General features: G+C 50.8%; 1 protein-coding gene across 1 annotated transcript in view; it reads left to right on the top strand.

The window, feature by feature from the left end:
• Positions 1 to 21,153, top strand: part of LOC130480925 (unconventional myosin-Ie-like) — a 59,053-nt gene that overhangs the window by 14,194 nt on the left and 23,706 nt on the right. Inside the window, exons 2-10 of the mRNA XM_056853549.1 lie at positions 5,720 to 5,857; positions 6,808 to 6,897; positions 12,766 to 12,860; positions 13,754 to 13,841; positions 14,232 to 14,321; positions 15,378 to 15,509; positions 16,456 to 16,590; positions 17,817 to 17,949; positions 19,675 to 19,871. Of these exons, the coding sequence (XP_056709527.1) occupies positions 5,720 to 5,857; positions 6,808 to 6,897; positions 12,766 to 12,860; positions 13,754 to 13,841; positions 14,232 to 14,321; positions 15,378 to 15,509; positions 16,456 to 16,590; positions 17,817 to 17,949; positions 19,675 to 19,871 (1,098 nt within the window). The remainder of the gene's footprint in view (positions 1 to 5,719; positions 5,858 to 6,807; positions 6,898 to 12,765; positions 12,861 to 13,753; positions 13,842 to 14,231; positions 14,322 to 15,377; positions 15,510 to 16,455; positions 16,591 to 17,816; positions 17,950 to 19,674; positions 19,872 to 21,153) is intronic.

The raw sequence follows: 21,153 nt of genomic DNA, 5'->3' as shown, positions 1-21,153 counted from the left end.
TTCAGACTTGCAGAAAAATTAGTTGGTTTTGTTAAATTGCCCTTCAAATCAATATTTTTATAAATGACTTGGATGATGGAATAGAGAGCATGCTAATCAAATTTGCAGATGACACCAAGTTAAGAGGGGTGGTTAATACCCTGGAGGGTAGGGTCAGAGTTCAGAATGACCTCGATAGACTGGAGAGCTGGGCCATAAGCAATAAAATGGATTTCAATAGGGAGAAGTGTAAAGTACTTTACCTAGGAAGAAACAACATCAGGCACAGGATGGGAGAGAGTTGGCTTGACAACAGTACATGTGAAAGAGACCTGGGAGTCTTAGTGGATCACAAACTGAACATGAGTTAACTGTGTGATATGGCGGCTAAGAAGGCCAATGCAATTTTGGGCTGCAACAATAGGAGTATTGGGTCTAGATCAAGGGAAGTAATACTACCACCGTGTTCTGCATTGGTCAGACCTCACTTGGAATACTGTGTCCAGTTTTGGGCTCCACAATTTAAGAAGGATGTTGACAAGTTGGAGCGTGTCCAGAGGAGGGCGACCAGAATGGTCAAAGGTCTGGAATCCATGCCCTATGAGGAGAGACTTAGGGAGTTGGGTTTGTTTGGTTTGGAGAAGAGAAGGTTGAGGGGAGACATGATAGCCATGTTTAAATATCTGAAGGGATGTCATGTTGATGAGGGAACTAGCTTGTTCTCTGTTGCTCCAGAGACTAGGACACGGAGTAATGGATTTAAACTAATAGAAAAGCGATTCCACCTAAACATTAGGAAGAACTTTCTGACGGTGAGGGCTGTTCGACGGTGGAACGTGCTGCCTCGGAGGGTGGTGGAGTCCCCGTCTTTCGAGGTCTTCAAGCAGAGGCTAGATGGCATGTGCAGAGTGCATTTCTCAGAACTTTGAGCAACCAGAGTCAGTTTTGGCAAAGTAACAGTGTGAACTTCTAGACTGTCCCTGGACTTGACGCTGTTTTTGTTCCAGAGAGAGTTCTCTTTTACACAGCCCTCTGGGACATGGGTTTTGGAAATCCTCCTTGTTTATTTATTAAAACATTTCTACCCCACCTTTCCTTGTGGTTCAAGGCGGCTCTGTTCATGACTATAGATGTCAGTTGGTTCTTGGTTCTCAAAGAGGAGGAAAAGGTCCACCTTGCAGGGCTGTGTGAACACACACGCCTTGAAAAAGGGCTGGTGCTTCTCAAGTCCGCTAAAGTTGAGCAAAGTAGTCAGAGTGCCAGCATCTCTTCTTTCCACATTGTTTATTTTATTTTAGTCCTTCTTTTCCGTCCAAAGCTTGCTCCCTTCCAAGACAGCTGATTAAAATGCAGGGTGGGATTTTTAGGGTCGAGGACGCGTCCGCCGGGGTCTGCAGCTTCCCCGTGGTTTAGGAGTGCGGCAAACGCACCGAGCGGGCCAAGATGGCGGCTGCAGCCACGCACAGTGCGCCGGCTGGGCAACCGCGGCGGCTTTTGCAGCTCTAAACGGGGTTGGAGAGGCTGGCGGTTGGCCTTCCGCACCCGCCTGCCCAGCCGTGCCGCAGAAGGGGCCGTGCCAGGGGACGCCGGCCTCGCCCGCCGGTCTGTCCCATTCTGAGGCCTGTGCCGTTGCCCACGGCAACTGGGCCTGGATTCCCAGAGCCGCTTCCGTCTCTTGGCAACTCTGGCCCAGGCTTTTGTCATTGAATGAGCGGCCTGATAGGCGTGTATCTTGTGTCCTTTGGGGTTACAAATGCGCCGGTTGGATTTCTCTCCCTTTGCACAAGTTCCCTGCGAGGGGAAAACACAGCTGAGAGTGTCCCAATGGCCATTGCCTTTTCAGCAGGGACTAAATATAGCTTTAGAACAGGTTGTCTGGTTCCCCCGGCCACCTGCCAGATCCAGGTTGGGAAACTCCTGGAGATTTGGGGATGGCGTCTGGGGAGGAATGGACCTCAGTGGGGTGCAAGTCTGCAGAGTCCACCCTCCAAAGCATCCCTTTTCTCCAGGATAACTGATCTCTGCAGTCTGAAGATGAGCTGTAATTCCGGGGGATCCCCAGGTCCCACCTGGAGGCTGGCATCCCTAATTCCTAAAGATTTGGGGTTGGAGAGGGGTGGGAGCTCAGTGGGGCATATAATGTCACAAAGTCCAGCCTCCAAAGCGTCCATTTCCTCCAGGGGAACTGATCTCTGCAGTCTGGAGATGAGCTGTAATTCCGAGGGATCCCCAGGTCCCACCTGGAGGCTGGCATCCCTAATTCCTAAAGATTTGGGGTTGGAGAGGGGTGGGAGCTCAGTGGGGCATATAATGTCACAAAGTCCAGCCTCCAAAGCGTCCATTTCCTCCAGGGGAACTGATCTCTGCAGTCTGGAGATGAGCTGTAATTCCGGGGGATCCTCAGGTCCCACCTGGAGGCTGGCATCCCTAATTCCTAAAGATTTGGGGTTGGAGAGGGGTGGGAGCTCAGTGGGGCATATAATGTCACAAAGTCCAGCCTCCCAAGCAGCCATTTCCTCCAGGGGAACTGATCTCTGCAGTCTGGAGATGAGCTGTAATTTCGGGGGATCCCCAGGTCCCACCTGGAGGCTGGCATCCCTAATTCCTAAAGATTTGGGGTTGGAGAGGGGTGGGAGCTCAGTGGGGCATATAATGTCACAAAGTCCAGCCTCCCAAGTAGCCATTTCCTCCAGGGGAACTGATCTCTGCAGTCTGGAGATGAGCTGTAATTTCGGGGGATCCCCAGGTCCCACCTGGAGGCTGGCATCCCTAAACTGGCCACATTGCAGTGCTCTTGGGGGAACTGGGTTACCCCCAAATGAAAAGGCGGAGTGAATCGTTGAGAGGGGTCAGCCATCTCCGTTGCAACTCTGGTGTATTGTAGAGTTGCCAGCTCTGGGTTGAGAAATTTCTGGAGATTTGGGGGTGGAACATGGGGAGGGTAAGGACCTCAATGGGATATAATACCACAGAGACCACCCTCCAAAGCAGCCATTTTCTCCGGGGAACTGATCTCTGTAGTCTGGAGATCAGTGGTAATTCCAGGAGATCTCCAGGTACCACCTGGAGGTTGGCAATCCTCCTTGTGTGTGGATAAAGTCTCTCCATTCATTGAGGGGAGCCATTTCTGCAGGCCCGGAAATGTCCTGGAGTGATTAAGCCTCAGAGCGGCACAAGGGCACAATCTGTAGGGAGGGCCGAGCTATGGAGAGGTGTAGAAACCCCCAAAATGATTTCCAGCCGGCATCCTGGAGATGCACCTGCAGGCTGTCTAGGAAAATGGGAACTCGGGACGAAAATGGGTGCCACACAAATCCTTTTTCACAAGCCGTTTACCATGTTTTACGTCTGCCTTTGCATTAAGCGCAGAGGTAGACTTTTTTATAGTCTTTTGTAGTTCATAGCTAAAGATATTTCTTTTTAACACTGGAAGGTGTTTTTCTTAAGTCCGCCATGATGTCTTTGGCTGCCTGGCAGTGCCACCCCACCTGGCCGGGCAGGGCCTGGAGGGAAAGAGTTGGATGGTTGGTATCACTAATACTGAAAGTAAAATAAGGCCGAAAGCGGGGGTGGATCCCTGATAGGTCTCACTGCCTGTCTGAGGTGAAGTGTCGGGATTTGAACTCGTGCCCAACGACTGACTGAAGTGAACTGGCAGAATTCGAACTTGTGCATGCTCCCTTCGCAAATGCACGAGGCTTCTCTTTCGCCGTTGCTGCCCCTCCGGCCGAGACCCTCCCTCAGCGGTCTTTCCCATCCTCCCTCTGCTCCTCCGTGGGCACAGGTCCCACTTTCTCCCCCTCCCCTAGCATGCATGTCGCATGGCAACTGCGGACTGGCATTGTCTCGGCCAGCTTGAGAGGAAAGAAGCCCTTAGCAACCGGTCTTTTCTGAAGTTTGCAAAAATCTGCAAAGCGCCCTGCCAGCGGGACCACCCAGGCTTTGTGGTGGGAGAGAGATTTGTGGTCCCTGAATGGGGGGGGGGGGGAGGAGAATGAGGAGAGGGGCTGAGAAGGGCTGGAGATTTTGCAGCACCCGGATCTCGTCTGGGTGACTTTTCCTGAAAGGGCTGCATTTCCACTGACCCAGGGTGGCAACGGTGGAGGCCCCTGGGGCTGCACGGTTCCATCCTGAGCGGGGCTGAGGAAGTCACGGAGAACCCCGCCGTTCCTCATGACCCAGCCGAGCTGGACGCGAGTGTGGTCCAAGCTTTTCTTCAGGAGTGAAACTGTGAGCAAAGAGATTTCTTTTCAAAATCAGCATGCTGCGTTCTTCATCTGCCTTTGAGATTTGTAACTTTACGTCCGTCCAGCGAGGAAACCACCTTTCGCGTTAGTTTTGTAGAGTTCCTAGCTGAAGTTGTGTCTTGAGCAGGCTCAAAAGTTTCGTTTTTGGGATGTCTGATGTCTCTTTGCTTTGGGCTCGGTGCTCGACATTGCCAAAAAGGGTGCTGTCTTAAACAGATATTGCAGAAATGCCGGGAAGTGTTAGGGTTGCCAACCTTCAGGTGGGGCCTGGAGATCTCCTGGAATTACAACTGATCTCCAGGTGACAGAATTCGGTTTCCTGGAAGGAAATGGCAGCTTCAGAGGGAGGACAGCCAGCGTGGTATAGTGGTTAAGAGCTCTAATCTGGAGAACCGGGTTTGATTCCCTGCTCCTCCACCTGAGCAGTGGACTCTAATCTGGTGAACTGGGTTGGTTTCCCCACTCTTCCCTCCACGTGGCCTGCTGGGTGACCTTGGCCTAGTCACAGTTCTCTCCAAACTCTCAGCCCCACCTACCATACAGGATGTCTGTTGTGGGGAGGGGAAGGGAAAGAGATTGTAAGCTGGTTTGATTCTGCCTTAAGTGGTAGAGTAGGGTTGCCAGGTCCCTCTTCGCCACTGGTGGGAGGTTTTTTGGGCGGAGCCTGAAGAGGGCAGGGACTTCAATGCCATAGAGTCCAATGGCCAAAGTCGCCATTTTCTCCAGATGAACTGATCTGTATTGGCTGGAGATCAGTTGTAATAGCAGGAGATCTCCAGCTATTACCTGGAGGTTGGCAACCCTATGGTAGAAAAAGTTAGCATATCAAAACCAACTCTTCTTTTTCTTCTTCACTAAATGGCATTATACTGCGCTGAGGTCCCTCCTCTCCCCCATGCCCCCTTCCCTGGCTCTCATCCCAAATCTCCAGGAATTTCCCCACTCAGGGTTGGCAACCTTAGGAAGCATCAGGCCCTCTCAGGAGGCTGTTTCTCCCAGGGAATGCACGAAACAGTGTGGACGGCCTGAGCTGGTATCTCATTTGTGAAATGGAATTTTGCTGCTTCGACATTGCTTGTGTTCTTTATTTGTTTTTGTAGTCATTTGGCATGTGTCCCCTTTGTTTCAGGGTTTTTCAAAAAAAGGGGTAAGGGAACTAAAATCATTTTTGCACACAGCTGGGGAGGGGCTGTGGCTCAGTGGTAGAGCATCTGCTTGGCCTGCAGAAGGCCCCAGGTTCAATCCCCGGCATCTCCAGTTCAAGGGACTAGGCAGGTAGGTGATGTGAAAGACCCCTGCCTGAGACCCTGGAAAGACCACGGCCTGTCTGAGTAGACAATACTGACTTGGATGGACCAAGGGTCTGATTCGGTATAAGGCAGCTTTCATGTGTTCATGTGAGCATTGGGATGGACTGGGTGATGCTGTCTTGTCGACAGCAGGCTTCCCTCAGTGGTTGATGCCGCCGGCCGTTTTGAACTCTTTCCTCGCAGGGCAGCAAAGAGCGCTACCACTGGCAGACCCAGAATGTCAAGCAGAGCGGGGTGGACGACATGGTGCTCCTCTCCAAGATCAGCGAGGAGGCCATCGTGGAGAACCTAAAGAAGCGCTTCATGGACGACTACATCTTCGTATCCTTTCTGTGCGGAGGCTGAGGAGGGCTTGACCCTCACTTCTGGTAGCAGGGAACGCCGACGCCCCCCAGGTACATTCGAGTCCAGTAGCACTTTAGAGACCAAGAAGATTGTCATATAAGCTTTTGAGAGTTAAAGCTACCACAGAATGATAGGGTCAGAAGGGACCTCCAGGGTCATCTAGTCCAACCCCCTGCGCTATGTAGGAAAATCACAACTACCTCCCCTCACACCCCCAGTGACCCCTACTCCATGCCCAGAAGATGGCCAAACAAGCTCCTCAGGGATCCCTGGCCAATCTGGCCTGGAGGAAATTTGCTTCCTGACCCCCAAGTGGCGATCGGCATTACCCTGGGCATGTAAGAAAAGGCCATGAGAGCTGAGCACTGATGCAATCATTCCTGCCCTCCCTCTCATGATCTTTCTAAATTCAGAGAATCAGCCTTGCTGACAGATGGCCATCTAGCCTCTGCTTAAAAAAACCTCCAAAGAAGGAGAGCCCATCACCTCCTGAGGAAGCCTGCTCCACTGCGGAACCGTCTATCGGGAAGTTCTTCCTAATGTTTAGCCGAAAACTTTTGATTTAATCTCAACCTGTTGGTTCTGGTCCGGCCTTCTGGGGCAACAGAAAACAACTCAGCACCCTCCTCTCTATGACAGCCCTTCAAGTACTTGAAGATGGTTATAATCTAGTCCAACCCCCTGCACAATGCAGGAATTTCACAACTCCCCCCCACCCGGTGTGTGTGAAGTTAATCTTCAGTCTCTCCGAAGGGACTTTACATCTTTTCCTCCTGTCCCTGAGCAATTCTAACCCCTAGTATAGAAATCTGAAGTGGTGTTCCTGGCTGCAGTAAGAGTTGCTGGATTTCGCCACGAATGGGGGTGGGTTAGGAATGTTGCCAGTCCAGATTGTGCTCCTTGACCCTTATCTTGAAAACCAAAAGACGTACATCGGTCCCGTGCTGATTTCTGTGAACCCCTTCAAGCAGCTGCCGTATTTCACCGATCGCGAGATCGACATGTACCAGGGGGCGGTGAGTGCTTGTCTGGGGTTGTGCAGATTCTGGCTTTTGACAGCTGAGTGCTTCTGAGCATGTGCAGAGGTCCCTTCGCCCTCAAGGAAAATGGGACCGCCATAAGTCAGAAGCGACTCGAGAGCCCTTAACACACACATCCCCAAGGCCTTTTTTAAAAGAGCTAACCATATGCAACCTGACAAAGGGAGCTTTGACACTCGAAAGCTCATACCCCCAAAACCTTGTTGTTCTCTAAGAACATAAGAAAGGCCCTGCTGGATCAGACCAAGTTCTATCAAGTCCAGCAGTCTGTTCACACAGTGGCCAACCAGGTGCCTCTAGGAAGCCCAAAAACAAGACGACTTGCAGCAGCATTATCCTGCCAGTGTTCCACAGCACCTAAGACAATAGGCCTTCTCCTCTGTTCCTGGAGAGAATAGGTATGCATCATGACTAGTATCTGTTTTGACTAATAGCCATGAATACCCTTCTCTCCCATGAACACATCCACTCCCCTCTTCAAGCCATCCAAGTTGGCAGCCATCGCCACATCCTGGGGCAGGGAGTTCCACAATTTAACTATGTGTTATGCGAAGGAATGCTTCCTTTTATCAGTTTTGAATCTCTCACTCTCCAGCTTCAGTGGACGACCCCTCATTCTGGTATTATGAGAGAGCTTCTCCCTGTCCACAATCTCCATACCATGCATAATTTTATAGATCTCTATCGTATCTCCCTTTAACTGCCTTCTTTCCAAGCTAAACAGCCCTAAGCATTTTAACCGCTCCTCATAGGGCAGTTGCTCTAGCCCCCTGATCATTTAAATAGCTCTTGTCTGCACCTTCTCTCAAGCTCTGCAAGATCCTTTAGGATGCTCCTGGACTCGAATCCAGCTCTTCCACTGCAGACCAACACAGCTACCCTCTGAAACCATATGCATTCGAATCGTCAGTCAATTCATTCAGGTTTCTCTGACCTGGATCTTTAGATTTAGGGGTAATTGGCGAGGGTTCAGAATGCGTTACATTTTAAAGAACAGTAATGGGGTGGTTGTTAGCTTCATTCCCAGGGAGGGGGGGATCTTGATGACCATGGTGGGGGGAAAGCATGCTGGACTAGATGGATCATTGGCCAGATCCAGCATGATGTAGTGGTTAAGAGCGGTGGTTTGGAGCGGTGGACTGTGATCTGGAGAACCAGGTTTGATTCCCCACTCCTCCACATGAGCAGCGGAGGCTGATCTGGTGAACCGGGTTGGTTTCCTCACTCCTATACATGAAGCCAGCTGGGTGACCTTGGGCTAGTCACAGCTCTCTTAGAGCTCTCTCAGCCCCACCTACCTCCCAGGGCGTCTGTTGTGGGGAGGGGAAGGGAAGGTGCTTGTAAGCCAGTTCGATTCTTACTTAAGTGGTAGAGATAATTGGCATATAAAAATCTCCTCCTCCTCTTCCTCCTTCTTCGTATGGGGGGGAGATTGAAGCCATCCAGCATGGGGCAGGGGTCTGGACTAGATGGTCTTTAGGCCCCTTCTGACTGTTTAATTCTATGATTCTATTATCATTATTTTATTTTATTTTTTCATAAATATTCCCTGAGGAACTCTTGGAGACGGCATGCTCTCTCAACCGGGGTGGGGAGGGTCAGCATAAGAGCATGACAATTACCCCTCGGCAAATGGTTTTCAGACAATTACTGCCTCTGAACATAGAATCATAGAGTTAGTAGGACCCATAGAGGCCATCTAGTCCAACCCCCTGCTCAGTGCAGGATCAGCCCAGAGCATCCCTGACAAGTGCTTGTCCAGCCTCTGCTTAAAGACTGCCAGGGAGGGGGAGCTCACCACCTCCCTAGGCAGCCCATTCCACTGTCAAACGACTCTTACTGCAAAAATTTCTCGCTAATATCCAGCCGGTACCTCTCCGCCCGCAATTTAAACCCATGATTGCGAGTCCTCTCCTCTGCTGCCAGCAGGAACAGCTCCCTGCCCTCCTCTAAGTGACAGCCCTTCAGATACTTCAAGAGAGCAATCCTGTCCCCCCTCAACCGCCTCTTCTCCAGACTGAACATTTCCAACAAGGGCCTGCTTGTGTCGTTTTCCCTTTAAGGGAAGTTCAGCAGGTTACTCTTTGGCAGAGCAATGCAGGGTTGTGGGGCAGGGCTTTCAGCGGGCCTTGCCTCTTGGCAGGCCCTGGGCGTTCTGCTGAAAAGACTTTGCAATGTGGGGATTTTGTTTCCTCTTGCTCGGCGAATCGACAGAAGGCTTGAGTCAAAGGCAGCAGCCTCCCCGCCCCCTGTGCCAGGATGACGGCGGCACGGAGCGACTGAGCTCCAGCAGCCAACCGCGAGTGGCACCAAGTCCCTTTACCTGCTGGGCCCGTGCCGAGTTTGCCGTGCTCGGGCGCTGCCATCTAGCGGTGGGTAGGGAGCCCTGCCACTCTGCAGCCAGTCCGGAAAGAGGCTTTGGTGGCACCTGAAATGCTGGGGCTTTCGTGGTCTAGAGCCCACTCTGCCAGAGGCACGGAATGTATCCTCAGCTGGTAGAGAGCAACACAGAGGGGAAGGGGAAGAAGAAGTCTGTGATTCGAAGAAGAAGAAGAAGAAGAAGAAGAAGAGTTGGTTTTTATATGCCAACTTTCTCTACCACTTAAGGGAGAATCAAACTGGTTTGCAATTACCTTCCCTTCCCCTCCCCACAACAGACACCCTGTGGGGTAGGTGGGGCCGAGAGAGTTTTGAGAGAACTGTGATTCTGCCGTCTGCTTCCTCTTCTCTCTCTGCACTGAGAAAAGGACAGGGCCTCCTCAGTAGTGGCATCAAGGTTGCCAGCTGGCCTGGCCTGTTCCTGTATCTTACACAGGCGAGGCTTTTCGCGTCAGTTTTAACTGCTTTTTAAGTTGCTTTCTCTGCGATTTTAACCAGAAAAGTAGCCTCACACACAAGAAAACCCAATTATAATCCTCAGCCCAGCCCTTGTGAGAACTTCAGCGTCTTTAGGGGTGGGAGGGAGAACGTTCTGGGAGCACCTTTTCATGCGCGAGGGATGGAGAAATAAATGTTTTAATAATGTTTTAATCCTAGAGGCACCTGGTTGGCCACTGTGTGAACAGATGGCTGGGCTTGATGAACCTTGGTCTGATCCAGCAGGGCCTTTATGTTCTTAATGTTTTATATAAACGTTTTAAATAAATAAAAGCCTGCCCGATGTTCTTTTGCATGCAAGCCCATATGGCTCGGGACTTGAGTATCTGAGGGACCGTCTTTTCCCACATGTTGCTGCCTGAGAATTATGATTACGTGAAGAGCCCCTCCTGACTGTCCCATCAGTCAAAGAAGCTTTGGTGGGCACACGAGAGAGGGCCTTTTTAGTGGCAGCCCCACAATTATGAAACACACCTCCCCAGGAAGGTGCGCCTGGCCCCCTCACTTTTGATCTTTAGAAGACAGCCGAAGATGGTTTTATTTAGGACTGCATTTGCTTAAAGCACTCTTGAACTGTGATTTTAATATTTTGATTTTCATGAATTTTATTTATATGGTAAGCCACCTTGGCCCTGACCTGGATGGCTCAGGCTAGCCTGATCTTGTCAGATCTCAGAAGCTAAGCAGGGTCAGCCCTGGCTAGTGTTCGGATGGCCAACCTCCAAGGAATACCAGGGTCGTGACGCAGAGGCAGGCAATGGCAAACCACCCCTGAACGTCTCTTGCCTTGAAAACCCTCCAGGGTCGCCATTAGTCACCTGTGACTTGATGGCACTTTTCACTACCAAGCCGCCTCATAAGAACATAAGAAAGGCCCTGCTGGATCAGACCCAGGCCCATCAAGTCCTTCTCCTGAACAGAGACTTTGGAGAGGGGAAAATGAGGAACTGAGGCAAATAGTGGTAACAAGGCATGAAGTCCTAGAACGTCTAGACAAACTGCAAACTAACAAGTCACAGGGACCAGACGGTATTCATCCTAGAGTTCTTCAAGAACTCAAATGGGAAATTGCTGAACTTCTAACAAAGATATGTAACATGTCCCTTTGATCAGCCTCTGTACCAGAGGATTGGAGAATGGCCAATGTAACACCCATTTATAAAAAAGGTTCCAGGGGGGACCCAGGAAATTACAGGCCAGTTAGCTTAACGTCTGTTCCGGGTAAATTAGTGGAAAGCATTATTAAAGATAGAATTGTCAAGCATATAGAAGGGCAAGGTGTGCTGGGTAAAACCCAACATGGCTTCTGTAAGGGTAGGTCCTGTCTCACTAACCTATTAGAGTTTTTTGAAAGCGTCAATAAGCATGTGGACAGGAATGAGCCTGTGGATATTGTGTATTTGGATTTTCAAAAAGCTTTTGATGAAGTCCCCCACCAAAGACTGCTAAGCAAACTTCATAGTCACGGGATAAGAGGACAAGTCCTCTTATGGATTGAGAGCTGGCTGAAAAATAGGAAGCAGAGAGTAGGAATCAATGGTCAGTTCTCCCAATGGCGGGATGTGAGCAGTGGGGTGCCTCAGGGATCTGTGTTGGGACCGATGCTTTTCAACCTGTTCATCAGTGACCTGGAGTTGGGGTTAAACAGTGAAGTAGCCAAGTTTGCATATGACACCAAATTATTTAGGGTGGTTAAAACAAAATTGGACTGTGAAGAGCTCCAGAAGGATCTCTGCATACTGGAAGAATGGGCATTAAAATGGCAAATGAGATTCAATGTGAGTAAGTGTAAAGTGATTCATATTGGGGCAAAAAATCCCAACTTCACATATACACTGATCGGATCTGTGCTGGCAGTGACAGACCAAGAAAGGGATCTTGGGGTGGTAGTGGATAGCTCAATGAAGATGTCAACCCAGTGTGTGGCTGCTGTAAAAAAGGCAAAACAGATAAAAGGAAGTATTTTTTCACACAACGCATAGTTAAATTGTGGAACTCCCTGCCCCAGGATGTGGTGATGACTTCCAGCTTGGAGGGCTTTAAGAGGGGAGTGGACATATTCATGGAGGAGAGGGGCTATCCATGGCTACTAGTCAAAATGGATACTAGTCATGCTGCATACCTATTCTCTCTAGTATCAGAGGAGCATGCCTATTATTTTGGGTGTGGTGGAACACAGGCAGGATGGTGCTGCTGCACTCGTCTTGTTTGAGGCTTCCTAGAGGCACCTGGTTGGCCACTGTTTGAACAGACTGCTGGACTTGATGGGTCTTGGTATGACCCAGTAGGGCCTTTCTTATGTTCTTAAGTCCAGCAGTCTGTTCACACAGAGGCCAACCGGGTGCCTCCAGGAAGCCCACAAGCAAGACAACTGCTGCAGCATTGTCCTGCCTGTGTTCCACAGCACCTCATATAATAGGCATGCTCCTCTGATCCTGGAGAGAATAGGTATGCACCATGACTAGCATCCATTTGGGCTAGCATCCATGACTAGCATCCATGGATAGCCCTCTCCTCCATGAACACGTCCATTCCCCTCTTAAAGCCTTCAAAGTTGGCAGCCATTGCCACATCCTGGGGCAGGGAGTTCCACAATTTAACTATGTGTTTTGAGAAGAAATACTTCCTTTTATCAGTTTTGAATCTCTCACCCTCCAGCTTCAGCTGATGACCCCACGTTCTAGTATTATGAGGGAGGGAGAAAAGGTTCTCCCTGTCCGCTCTCTCCATCCCATGCATAATTTTATAGACCTCTATCATGTCTCCCCTTAACCACCTTCTTTCCAAGCTAAACAGCCCTAAGCGTTTTAACCACTCCTCATAAGGCCGTTGCTCTAGTCCCCTAAGGAAGAAAGGCGGCTAATAAATGTTGTAAATAAATAAAATAGACTCTGCAAGTCTCTGCATCTGGGCCCAGTGGCTTCTGGTTAGAAGAAGGATTAGGATCTCACAGGGTTTCCTCCACAGGCTCAGTATGAAAACCCTCCGCACATCTACGCACTGGCCGATAACATGTATCGCAACATGCTGATCGATGGGGAGAACCAATGTGTCATTATCAGGTGAGATGTGTGGGTAAGGGTTACCAGCTCTGGGTCGGGAAATACCTGGAGGTTTTGGGAGCGGAGCCTGAAGGGGGGGTTGGGGAGGGGAGGGATTTCAATGCCATAGAGTCCAATTGCCAAAGCGGCCATTTTCTCCAGGGGAACTGATCTCTATTGGCTGGAGATCAGTTGTAATAGCAGGATATCTCCAGCTAGTACCTGGAGGCTGGCAACCCTAGGTGTACTTCATGGACCCTGATTCATAGGGTTGCCCAGGTCCCTCTTCACCACCGGCGGGAGGTTTTTTTGGGCGGAGCGTGAGGAGGGCAGGTATGAGGAGGGGAGGGGCTTCAATGCCACAGTGTCCAATTGCCAAAGCGGCCAATTTATCCAGGGGAAATTATCTCTGTCGGCTGGAGATCAGCTGCAATAGCAGGAGATCTCCAGTTAGTACCTGGAGGTTGGCAATCCTACCTGTCAAGCCGAGATCCTGCCAGAATTGTTGAAGAGTTACTGTTAGAATTATGCATAAGATCGCTTCCTAACAATTTCAGGCTAGCTCCACCTCCTGCAAGCAGACATTTTGTGGCCGTGCCCACCACCCTGCATCCGAATTTCAAAGGTGCCTGCAGGCTCAAAAAGGTTGGGGATCCCCGGTCCTGGGGTAGTCGACCTGGAACACGCATTATTCCCCTGCAGGGCGGGGGTTTTGTTGCCAGAAGTGGGAAATCCAATTTGCACCCCCCGTTTCTCTCACTAGTTAGCATGGGGCACAACCCACTAGGAACTGTTTGCACAAACCCCCTTGAAAAGAGTGGGAACTGTGTAGGAGCAAAATGGGGATAACAACCTGCACACAAATCTGTTTCGATTCTGAGGTTTTCTGGTTTTCTTCGCCTTTCACGCCACAGCGGAGAGAGCGGGGCAGGCAAGACAGTGGCAGCCAAATACATCATGGGCTACATTTCCAAGGTGTCTGGCGGAGGCCCCAAAGTGCAGGTATGACCCCCCCCCCCATGGTTACACTTTCTGTCAATGAGGCACAGGCAACCATGCTTTGGTGCGGACAGGGCTGGAAACCAGGAAGGGACTCTTAACTATATTATGCTCAGATGCTGAGGAACAGCCTCCCGTCCACAGCCCAGGGGAGGGGCTATGACTCAGTGGCAGAACCTCTGCTTGGCATGCAGAAGGTCCCAGGTTCAATCCGCGGCATCTCCAGTTAAAGGGACTAGGCAAGTAGGTGATGTGAAAGACCTCCTTCTGCCTGAAACCCTGGAGAGCCACTGCCGGTCTGAGTATACAATACTGACTTTGATGGACCAAGGGTCTGATTCAGTATAAGGCAGCTTCATGTGTGTTCATGAGCCCCCCCTGTTTGCATTCTAGCACGTGAAGGATATCATCCTGAAGTCCAACCCGCTCCTGGAGGCTTTCGGGAATGCCAAGACGGTCCGCAATAACAACTCCAGCCGATTTGTGAGTTCTGGGACGGGGGAGCTCCATGAGTCCCAAGAGTGGGCCCCACGGGGACTCTAGATTCATAGAATCATAGAGTTGGCAGGGACCCTACTAGGGTCATCTAGTCCAACCCCCTGCATAATGCAGGAAATTCACAACTACCTCCCCTCCACACCCCCAGTGACCCCCACTCCATGCCCAGAAGATGGCCAAGATGCCCTCCCTCTCATCATCTGCCTAAGGTCATAGGATCAGCATTGCTGACAGATGGCCATCCAGCCTCTACTTCAAAACCTCCATGGAAGGACAGTTCACCACCTCCTGAGGAGGCCTGTTCCACCGAGGAACCGCTCTGACTGTTAGCAAGTTCTTCCTAATGCCTAGATGGAAACTCTTTTGATTTAATTTCAACCTGTTGGTTCTGGTCTGCCTTCTGGGGCAACAGAAAACAACTTGGCACCCTCCTCTATATCAGTGGTTCCCAAAGTGGGCAGTACCGCCCCCTGGGGGGCGGTGGGATTACCTAGGGGGCACTAAGAGGCAAGGGGGCAGGAGGGGAGTGCTAGAGGTGGGCCCATTCAACTGTGTTGTTGGATAGGGTAGGGGGCGCTGGGGTTGAGTTTGTGGAGCCAAGGGGGCGGTGGGCCAAAACGTTTGGGAACCACTGCTCTATATGGCAGCCCTTCAAGTACTTGCACCTCTGGTTTCCTAAGTTGGGAGCAAAGTCCCGTTCTGCAGATGGCAAAGGTTCTCCCTGACTGAAGAGTCTCTTTGTCCTTACAGCTGACATGAGCCCCGCCACCCCTGTGGTGTTGCCAGCGCTGGGGGACTCCGTGGTTCAGACAGCTCCCAGCTGTCAGTGGCCCACCAACAATGTTCCCAGTGGTTTCAGGGGCCTTCTCCCCCACAACACACATACCCTTTTGAACAGGGTTAATGAGAAGACAGAGAGCTGAGCTAAACGGACCTCATCTGTCTCTTGATTTCGCTGTAATTGGGTCAAGGGGAACCTCTTTCCTAAGGGGTTGTCTTTAACAGTGTCCTGTTTCGATTTGCCACCCCCCACCCCCCCAGGGCAAGTACTTTGAGATCCAGTTCAGCCGGGGAGGGGAGCCGGACGGGGGCCGGGTTTCCAACTTCCTGCTGGAGAAGTCTCGTGTGGTGAGCCAGAACCCAGGAGAGAGGAGCTTCCACATCTACTACCAGGTGAGCAGGATGAGGCTTTGGAGCAGGGACCCCCAGGACCTCGCCTGGCATGCCGTGGGGGATATGTGTGTCTGGCATGGCATACAGTAGCAATGTGATGGTTAAGAGCATGTGGGCGGGCCTCAGAGAGGTGTTTCGAGTGGGTCAAGCTCAAGAGTGTCAGACGTGGGACTTCTGTTCCCCCCTCTGTCCCAAAGGTAACTAGGTGACCCTGGGATTCTCTGTCTGTCTCTCTCAGCGTGAGCTCCCTCACAGGATTGTTGTAGTGCCGTACACTCCTTAGCGGAAGTGAAAAACGAGATAGATGAAAATACCAGCTCATCCTTAGAGTCACGAAAAACTCTCTGTATTTTATCGGCATCCATTGTGGTTATTTTATTAATTCGTTTTCAAAAACGTGTTTGCCTCTTTTGGATAAGAAATGCTCAAAGAGGTGCAGAGGAAGAGCCTTTTGGGGGGGCCTGAGAGTCTAGCCCCTCCCTTCCAAAGCCCCCCTTTGTTAGCTTTCCCCCTCCCCCAGTTTTCCAGGATGCCCATGTTATCCTCAACAAACAGCCAGAGAAAGGGGATTTGTGCCTTTGACATGCTTATCTAGTTCACTAGACCCTTTTGTTGTTGAAAGCAAGAGGGGGGGTTGTAGAACCCGAGGAGGGGGCCCATTTACACTTGTGATGTAAATGGGGGGGGGAGGAGCTGTTCCCTAGCCATCCCTCCTCCCCCCCCCCCAACTGCTTAACCCTGTAGGATATGGAGAATTTAAGCTCAGCTGTAGACCCACAAGCCGCTCTCAGCTTGGATCAGCAATATGGGGATCATAAGACAGGCCAACCTCACAGGGTTATGGTAAAAAATGCTAACTATGTGTGGAAAGTGCTTTGCGGACTCAACATGCTCCAGAAATACATTATTGATTGTCCTTCTTCTTCCCTTCCCCACCCCCCAACAGCTGCTCGAAGGTGCCACCCCAGAGCAGAGAGAAAATTTGGGTATTACCACCCCGGACTATTACTACTACCTCAACCAGTCTGCGGCCTACAAGGTGGACGACATGAATGACCATCAGGAGTTCCAGGAGACTTTGGTACGGGACTGCGGCCAGAACATGGACCTGGGCACGGTTCTAGGACACCTTCTCCCCATTTAAAATGCTCTGTCAGGGTCCGGTCATCTCCCCCTAACAATTATGAAAACCTAGCCGGTCAGTCCATTCGCTGTGAAAGAGAGACGTCAACCCGGCTTTTTCTTTTTTTCAAGTGGTTTCAGAGGGGGAAAGCCGCTCTGCACTTGTATGGGCGTTGTGACGTCAAGTCTGTGTGGAAGAACATGAACCACTTCCCGTTGCAGCAGAGAGAAACCCTCTGCACATGTTCAAAGGAAACTTATTTTTTGTTTACCTGTTTATTTTAAAATAATACCCCACAATTCCCATCTCAAAAGGTGCCCCGGGAAGCTCATGGTGTAATAAAATTACACAGAACATAAACCAAAATCATTAAAATAACTAAAAGTACAACGGAAAGAGAAGGAAGTAGAAGGCCAGCTGCTGCCCAGAGTCTTCAAGATATGTTAGAGGAAAGTTGTGTGTGCGCCCTGGAAGAAAGGCACTTGGTACATGCTCAGAGGCACTAGGCCCAGAGCCGGTGGTCCTGTTGCTGCTCCTCCCCGATCAACCCGCCCTCCCCCTTGGCTTGGGCTGGCCACTGCCTCATAGAATCGTAGAATCATAGAGTTGGAAGGGGCCAGAGTGGCCATTTAGTCCAACCCCCTGCTCAATGCAGGATCAGCCGAGAGCATCCCTGACAAGTGCTTGTCTGGCCTCTGCTTAAAGACTGCCAGCAAGGGGGAGCTCACCACCTCCCTCGGTAGCCTGTTCCACTGCCGAACAACTCTACTGTAAACAATTTCCCCCTAATATCCAGCTGGTACCTTTCCTCCCGCAATTTAAACCCATTTTTGTGAGTCCCGTCCTCTGCTGCCAACAGGAAGAGCTCCCTGCCCTCCTCTAAGTGACAGTCCTTCATATCCTTCAAGAGAGCCATCCTGTCCCCCCTCAACCTCCTCTTCTCCAGACTGAGCATTCCCAAGTCCCTCAGCCTTTCCTCGTAGGGCTTGGTCTCCAGGCCCCTGATCATCCTCTTTGCTCTCTGCACCCGCTCAGTTCTGTCCACATCCTTTTTGAATTGGGGCCTCCAGGACTGCACACAGGACTCCAGCTGCGGCCTGACCAATGCAGTGTACAGTGGAACTATGACCTCTTGCAATTTGGATGTTGTGCCTTACCGCCTCTCTTTTGCCCTCCCGCTCCAGACAGCCATGGACGTGGTGGGCCTCTCTGGCGAAGAGCAGGCCCTGGTGCTTCAGATCGTGGCTGGTATCCTCCACCTGGGCAACATCACCTTCCGGGAGTCGGGCAACTATGCCGTGGTGGAGAGCGAGGACTGTGAGTTGGAGGCAAACTCGTGTGGGATGGGGTGGAGTAGATGGGGGGCAGTTGCTGGATTTTGCACAGAGCCATGGTCATTTCCCACATGGTAGAGAAGCCATGAGCATTCTGAATAGCCCTGGCTAGCCCGATCTGGTCTGATGGATTTGTTTTGGTTAGTGCTTGGACCACCAAGGATGTCCAGGGTAGCTACATGGAGGCAGACAGTGGCAAACCACCTGTTTGTCTCTCCCTTGATCTGGATTAATCAGACTAGCCTGATCTCGGAAGCTAAGGAGGGTCAGTCACGGTTAGAACTTGGGTGGGAGACCTCCAAGGAAGTCCAGGATTGCTACATGGAGGCAGGCAATGGCAAACCACCTCTGTTTGTTTCTGCCCTGAACTGGACATCTCAGGCTAGTCTGATGTCATCAAAACTTGGAAGCTAAGCAGGGTTGGCCCTGGTTAGAACTTGGGTGGGGGACCACCAAAGAAGTCCAGGGTTTCTACGTGGGGGGCAACAGTGGTAAACCACCTCTGTTTGTCTCTTCCCTGACCTGGATGGCCCAGACTAGCTTGATCTTGGAAGCTAAGGAGGGTCAGCCCTAGATAGTGCTTGGATGGGAGACCACCAAGGAAGTCCAGAGTTGCTACATGGAGGCAGACAATGGCAAACCACCTCTGCTCATCTCTTGCCTTGACCTGGGTGGCCCAGGATAGCGTGATCTCGTCAGATCTGGGAAGCTTAGCAGGGTCGGCGCTGGTTAGTACTTGGATGGGAGACCATCCAGGAAGACCAGGGACGTTATGCAGAGGCAGGCAACGGCAAACCAGTTCTGAACGTCTCTCGCCTTGAAAACCCCTGGAGGGGCTGCCATAAGTCAGCCGCAACTTGACAGCACTTAATCGTTGTTATTATGGAGCAACCTGGGATGACCCAGCTGTGAGGCCAGATGAGGGGCGCCCCCCAGTACCCTGAAAAGGGGCCGACTGCAAGGGGCCATTTCTTTTCTTTCTGTGCTTTTCTTCTGTGGGCGTCTGTCGGCTTTATTATCCTTTTGTTGTAGCTTTTGTCGTGGTACCCCCTTCCGCTCCAGGTCGCACACCCTGTCTTGGGGTGTGCAGATGCATAGAGCATTAGCCCGGGAGGGCCCCACTCCAGGTCTTGAGCCAGTGTGGGGTAGTGCTTAAGAGCAGTGGACTCAAATCTGGAGAACTGGGTTCGATTCCCCACTCCTACACATGAGCGGCGGACTCTAATCTGGTGAACTGGGTTCGTTTCCCCACTCCTACACATGAAGCCAGCTGGGTGACCTTGGGCTAGTCACAGTTCTCTCTGAACTCTCTCAGCCCCACCTACCTCACAAGGTGCCTGTTGTGGGGAGGGGAAGGGAAGGCGATTGTAAGCCGGTTTGTGACTCCTTAGAGAAAAGCAGGGCATAAATACCAACTCTTCTTCTTCACCATCATCATCTTCTTCTTCTTCATCATCTTCTTTTTCTTCTTCACCATCTTCTTTTTCTTCTTCTTCACCATCATCCTCTTCTTCTTCTCCTCCTCCTCCTCCTGCCAGTGCCTTAGGCAAGCTCCAGTTCCCTTTGGGTGCAGGCAGAATGACACAGGACCACTTCACAGGATCGTTGTCCAGAATCCCAGGGATAACATGTCTTGTGTGTGCCCCTCGTGAATGCTCTGCCTGCACCCTCAGTTTGATGACTCACAGTCCGTCCTCCTCTTCCGCAGTCCTGGCGTTCCCCTCCTACCTCCTGGCCATTGACCAGCAGCGCCTGCGGGAGAAGCTGACCAGCCGCAAGATGGACAGCAAGTGGGGCGGGAGGCAGGAGGTCATCGATGTGACGCTGAACGTCGAGCAGGCCAACTTCACCCGTGACGCCCTCTCCAAGGCCCTCTATACGCGCCTCTTTGACTACCTGGTGGATGTGAGTAGTAGCGCAAAGGGCGGCTGGGCCTTTGTGAGGAGGGCCCGAATTGTGAAAGGAGAAGACCACAGAGGGGTAGCCATGTTGTCTGTAGAAGCTAAATAAAACAGGGAGGGGCTGCGGCTCAGTGGCAGAGCATCTGCTTGGCATGCAGAAGGTCCCAGGTTCAATCTCCGGCATCTCCAGTGAAAGGCGCCAGGCAAGTAGGTGATATGAAAAACCTCTGCCTGAGACCCTGGAGAGCCGCTGCCGGTCTGAGTAGACAGTACTCACTTTGATGGGCCAAGGGTCTGATTCAGTATAAGGCAGCTTCATGTGTTCCTGTGTTCATGTGACTCCCGCTAGGGTTGCTAATTCCAGGTTGGGAAATTCCTGGAAATTTGCTAATGGACCCTGAGGAGGGCAGAGTTGGGGGAGCAGAGGGACCTCGGTGGGTATAATGCCATAGACGTTACCCTGCAACGCAGCCATTTTCTCCAGGGGAACTGACTTCTGCAGTCTGGAGATCAGTTGTAATTCTGGGGGATCTCCAGGCTCCACCTGGAGGACTGGCAAAAGGAAAACAGTTATTTCAGCAACGTGGACCACCACTTAAGTTCTATACATATATTTACAAACCAGTAGCATGCAAGTTATATACCCCAATGATACATGCAGTACAATGTACAATTATTCCAACCACTAAACAAAACGTAATATGGAAACTAAAGCAGTGGAGAGTTCAGTGAAGCGTCCTCAGCCCGTTAAAGCTACAGACGCAATGACAAAGTTCCAAATGTCTCAGCGCTTACATTCTTGCTTGGTTTTCTGTGTTTGGTACTCAAAAAACTGATAAGTGCCAAAGTGGGAATATTAACAAAGCAAAAAACAGCACTGTAGCCAGAAAAGCCAGAGCTATCTGATGTGAACAATTACCACAAACAATATTATGCTGAATATGCAAGTGTGTAATAAATTCAAAGCTTGCAGTAGGAATGAAATAATACAATAAATATACGATATGTGTGTTTCACATCAATATCAGGGTTCAAACGTCCTTGGATTCCAGCAAATGCATCGTCTCAGGATTTCCATGTTTGATGAAGCTTGAGCGAAATGGGACTTTACCGGAAACCCATCGATTTTCCGGAATCCAAGGACGTTTGAACCCTGATATTGATGTGAAACACACATATCGTATATTTATTGTATTACGGTATTTCATTCCTACTGCGAGTTTTGAATTTATTACACACTTACATATTCAGCATAATATTGTTTGTGGTAATCGTTCACACCAGAT

The sequence above is a fragment of the Euleptes europaea genome, chromosome 7 (genome assembly GCF_029931775.1).
Source record: "Euleptes europaea isolate rEulEur1 chromosome 7, rEulEur1.hap1, whole genome shotgun sequence".
Classification (NCBI taxonomy): domain Eukaryota; kingdom Metazoa; phylum Chordata; class Lepidosauria; order Squamata; family Sphaerodactylidae; genus Euleptes; species Euleptes europaea.
The sequence above is the reverse complement of the archived record's forward strand: the minus strand, read 5'-3'. Positions and strand labels throughout refer to the sequence as shown.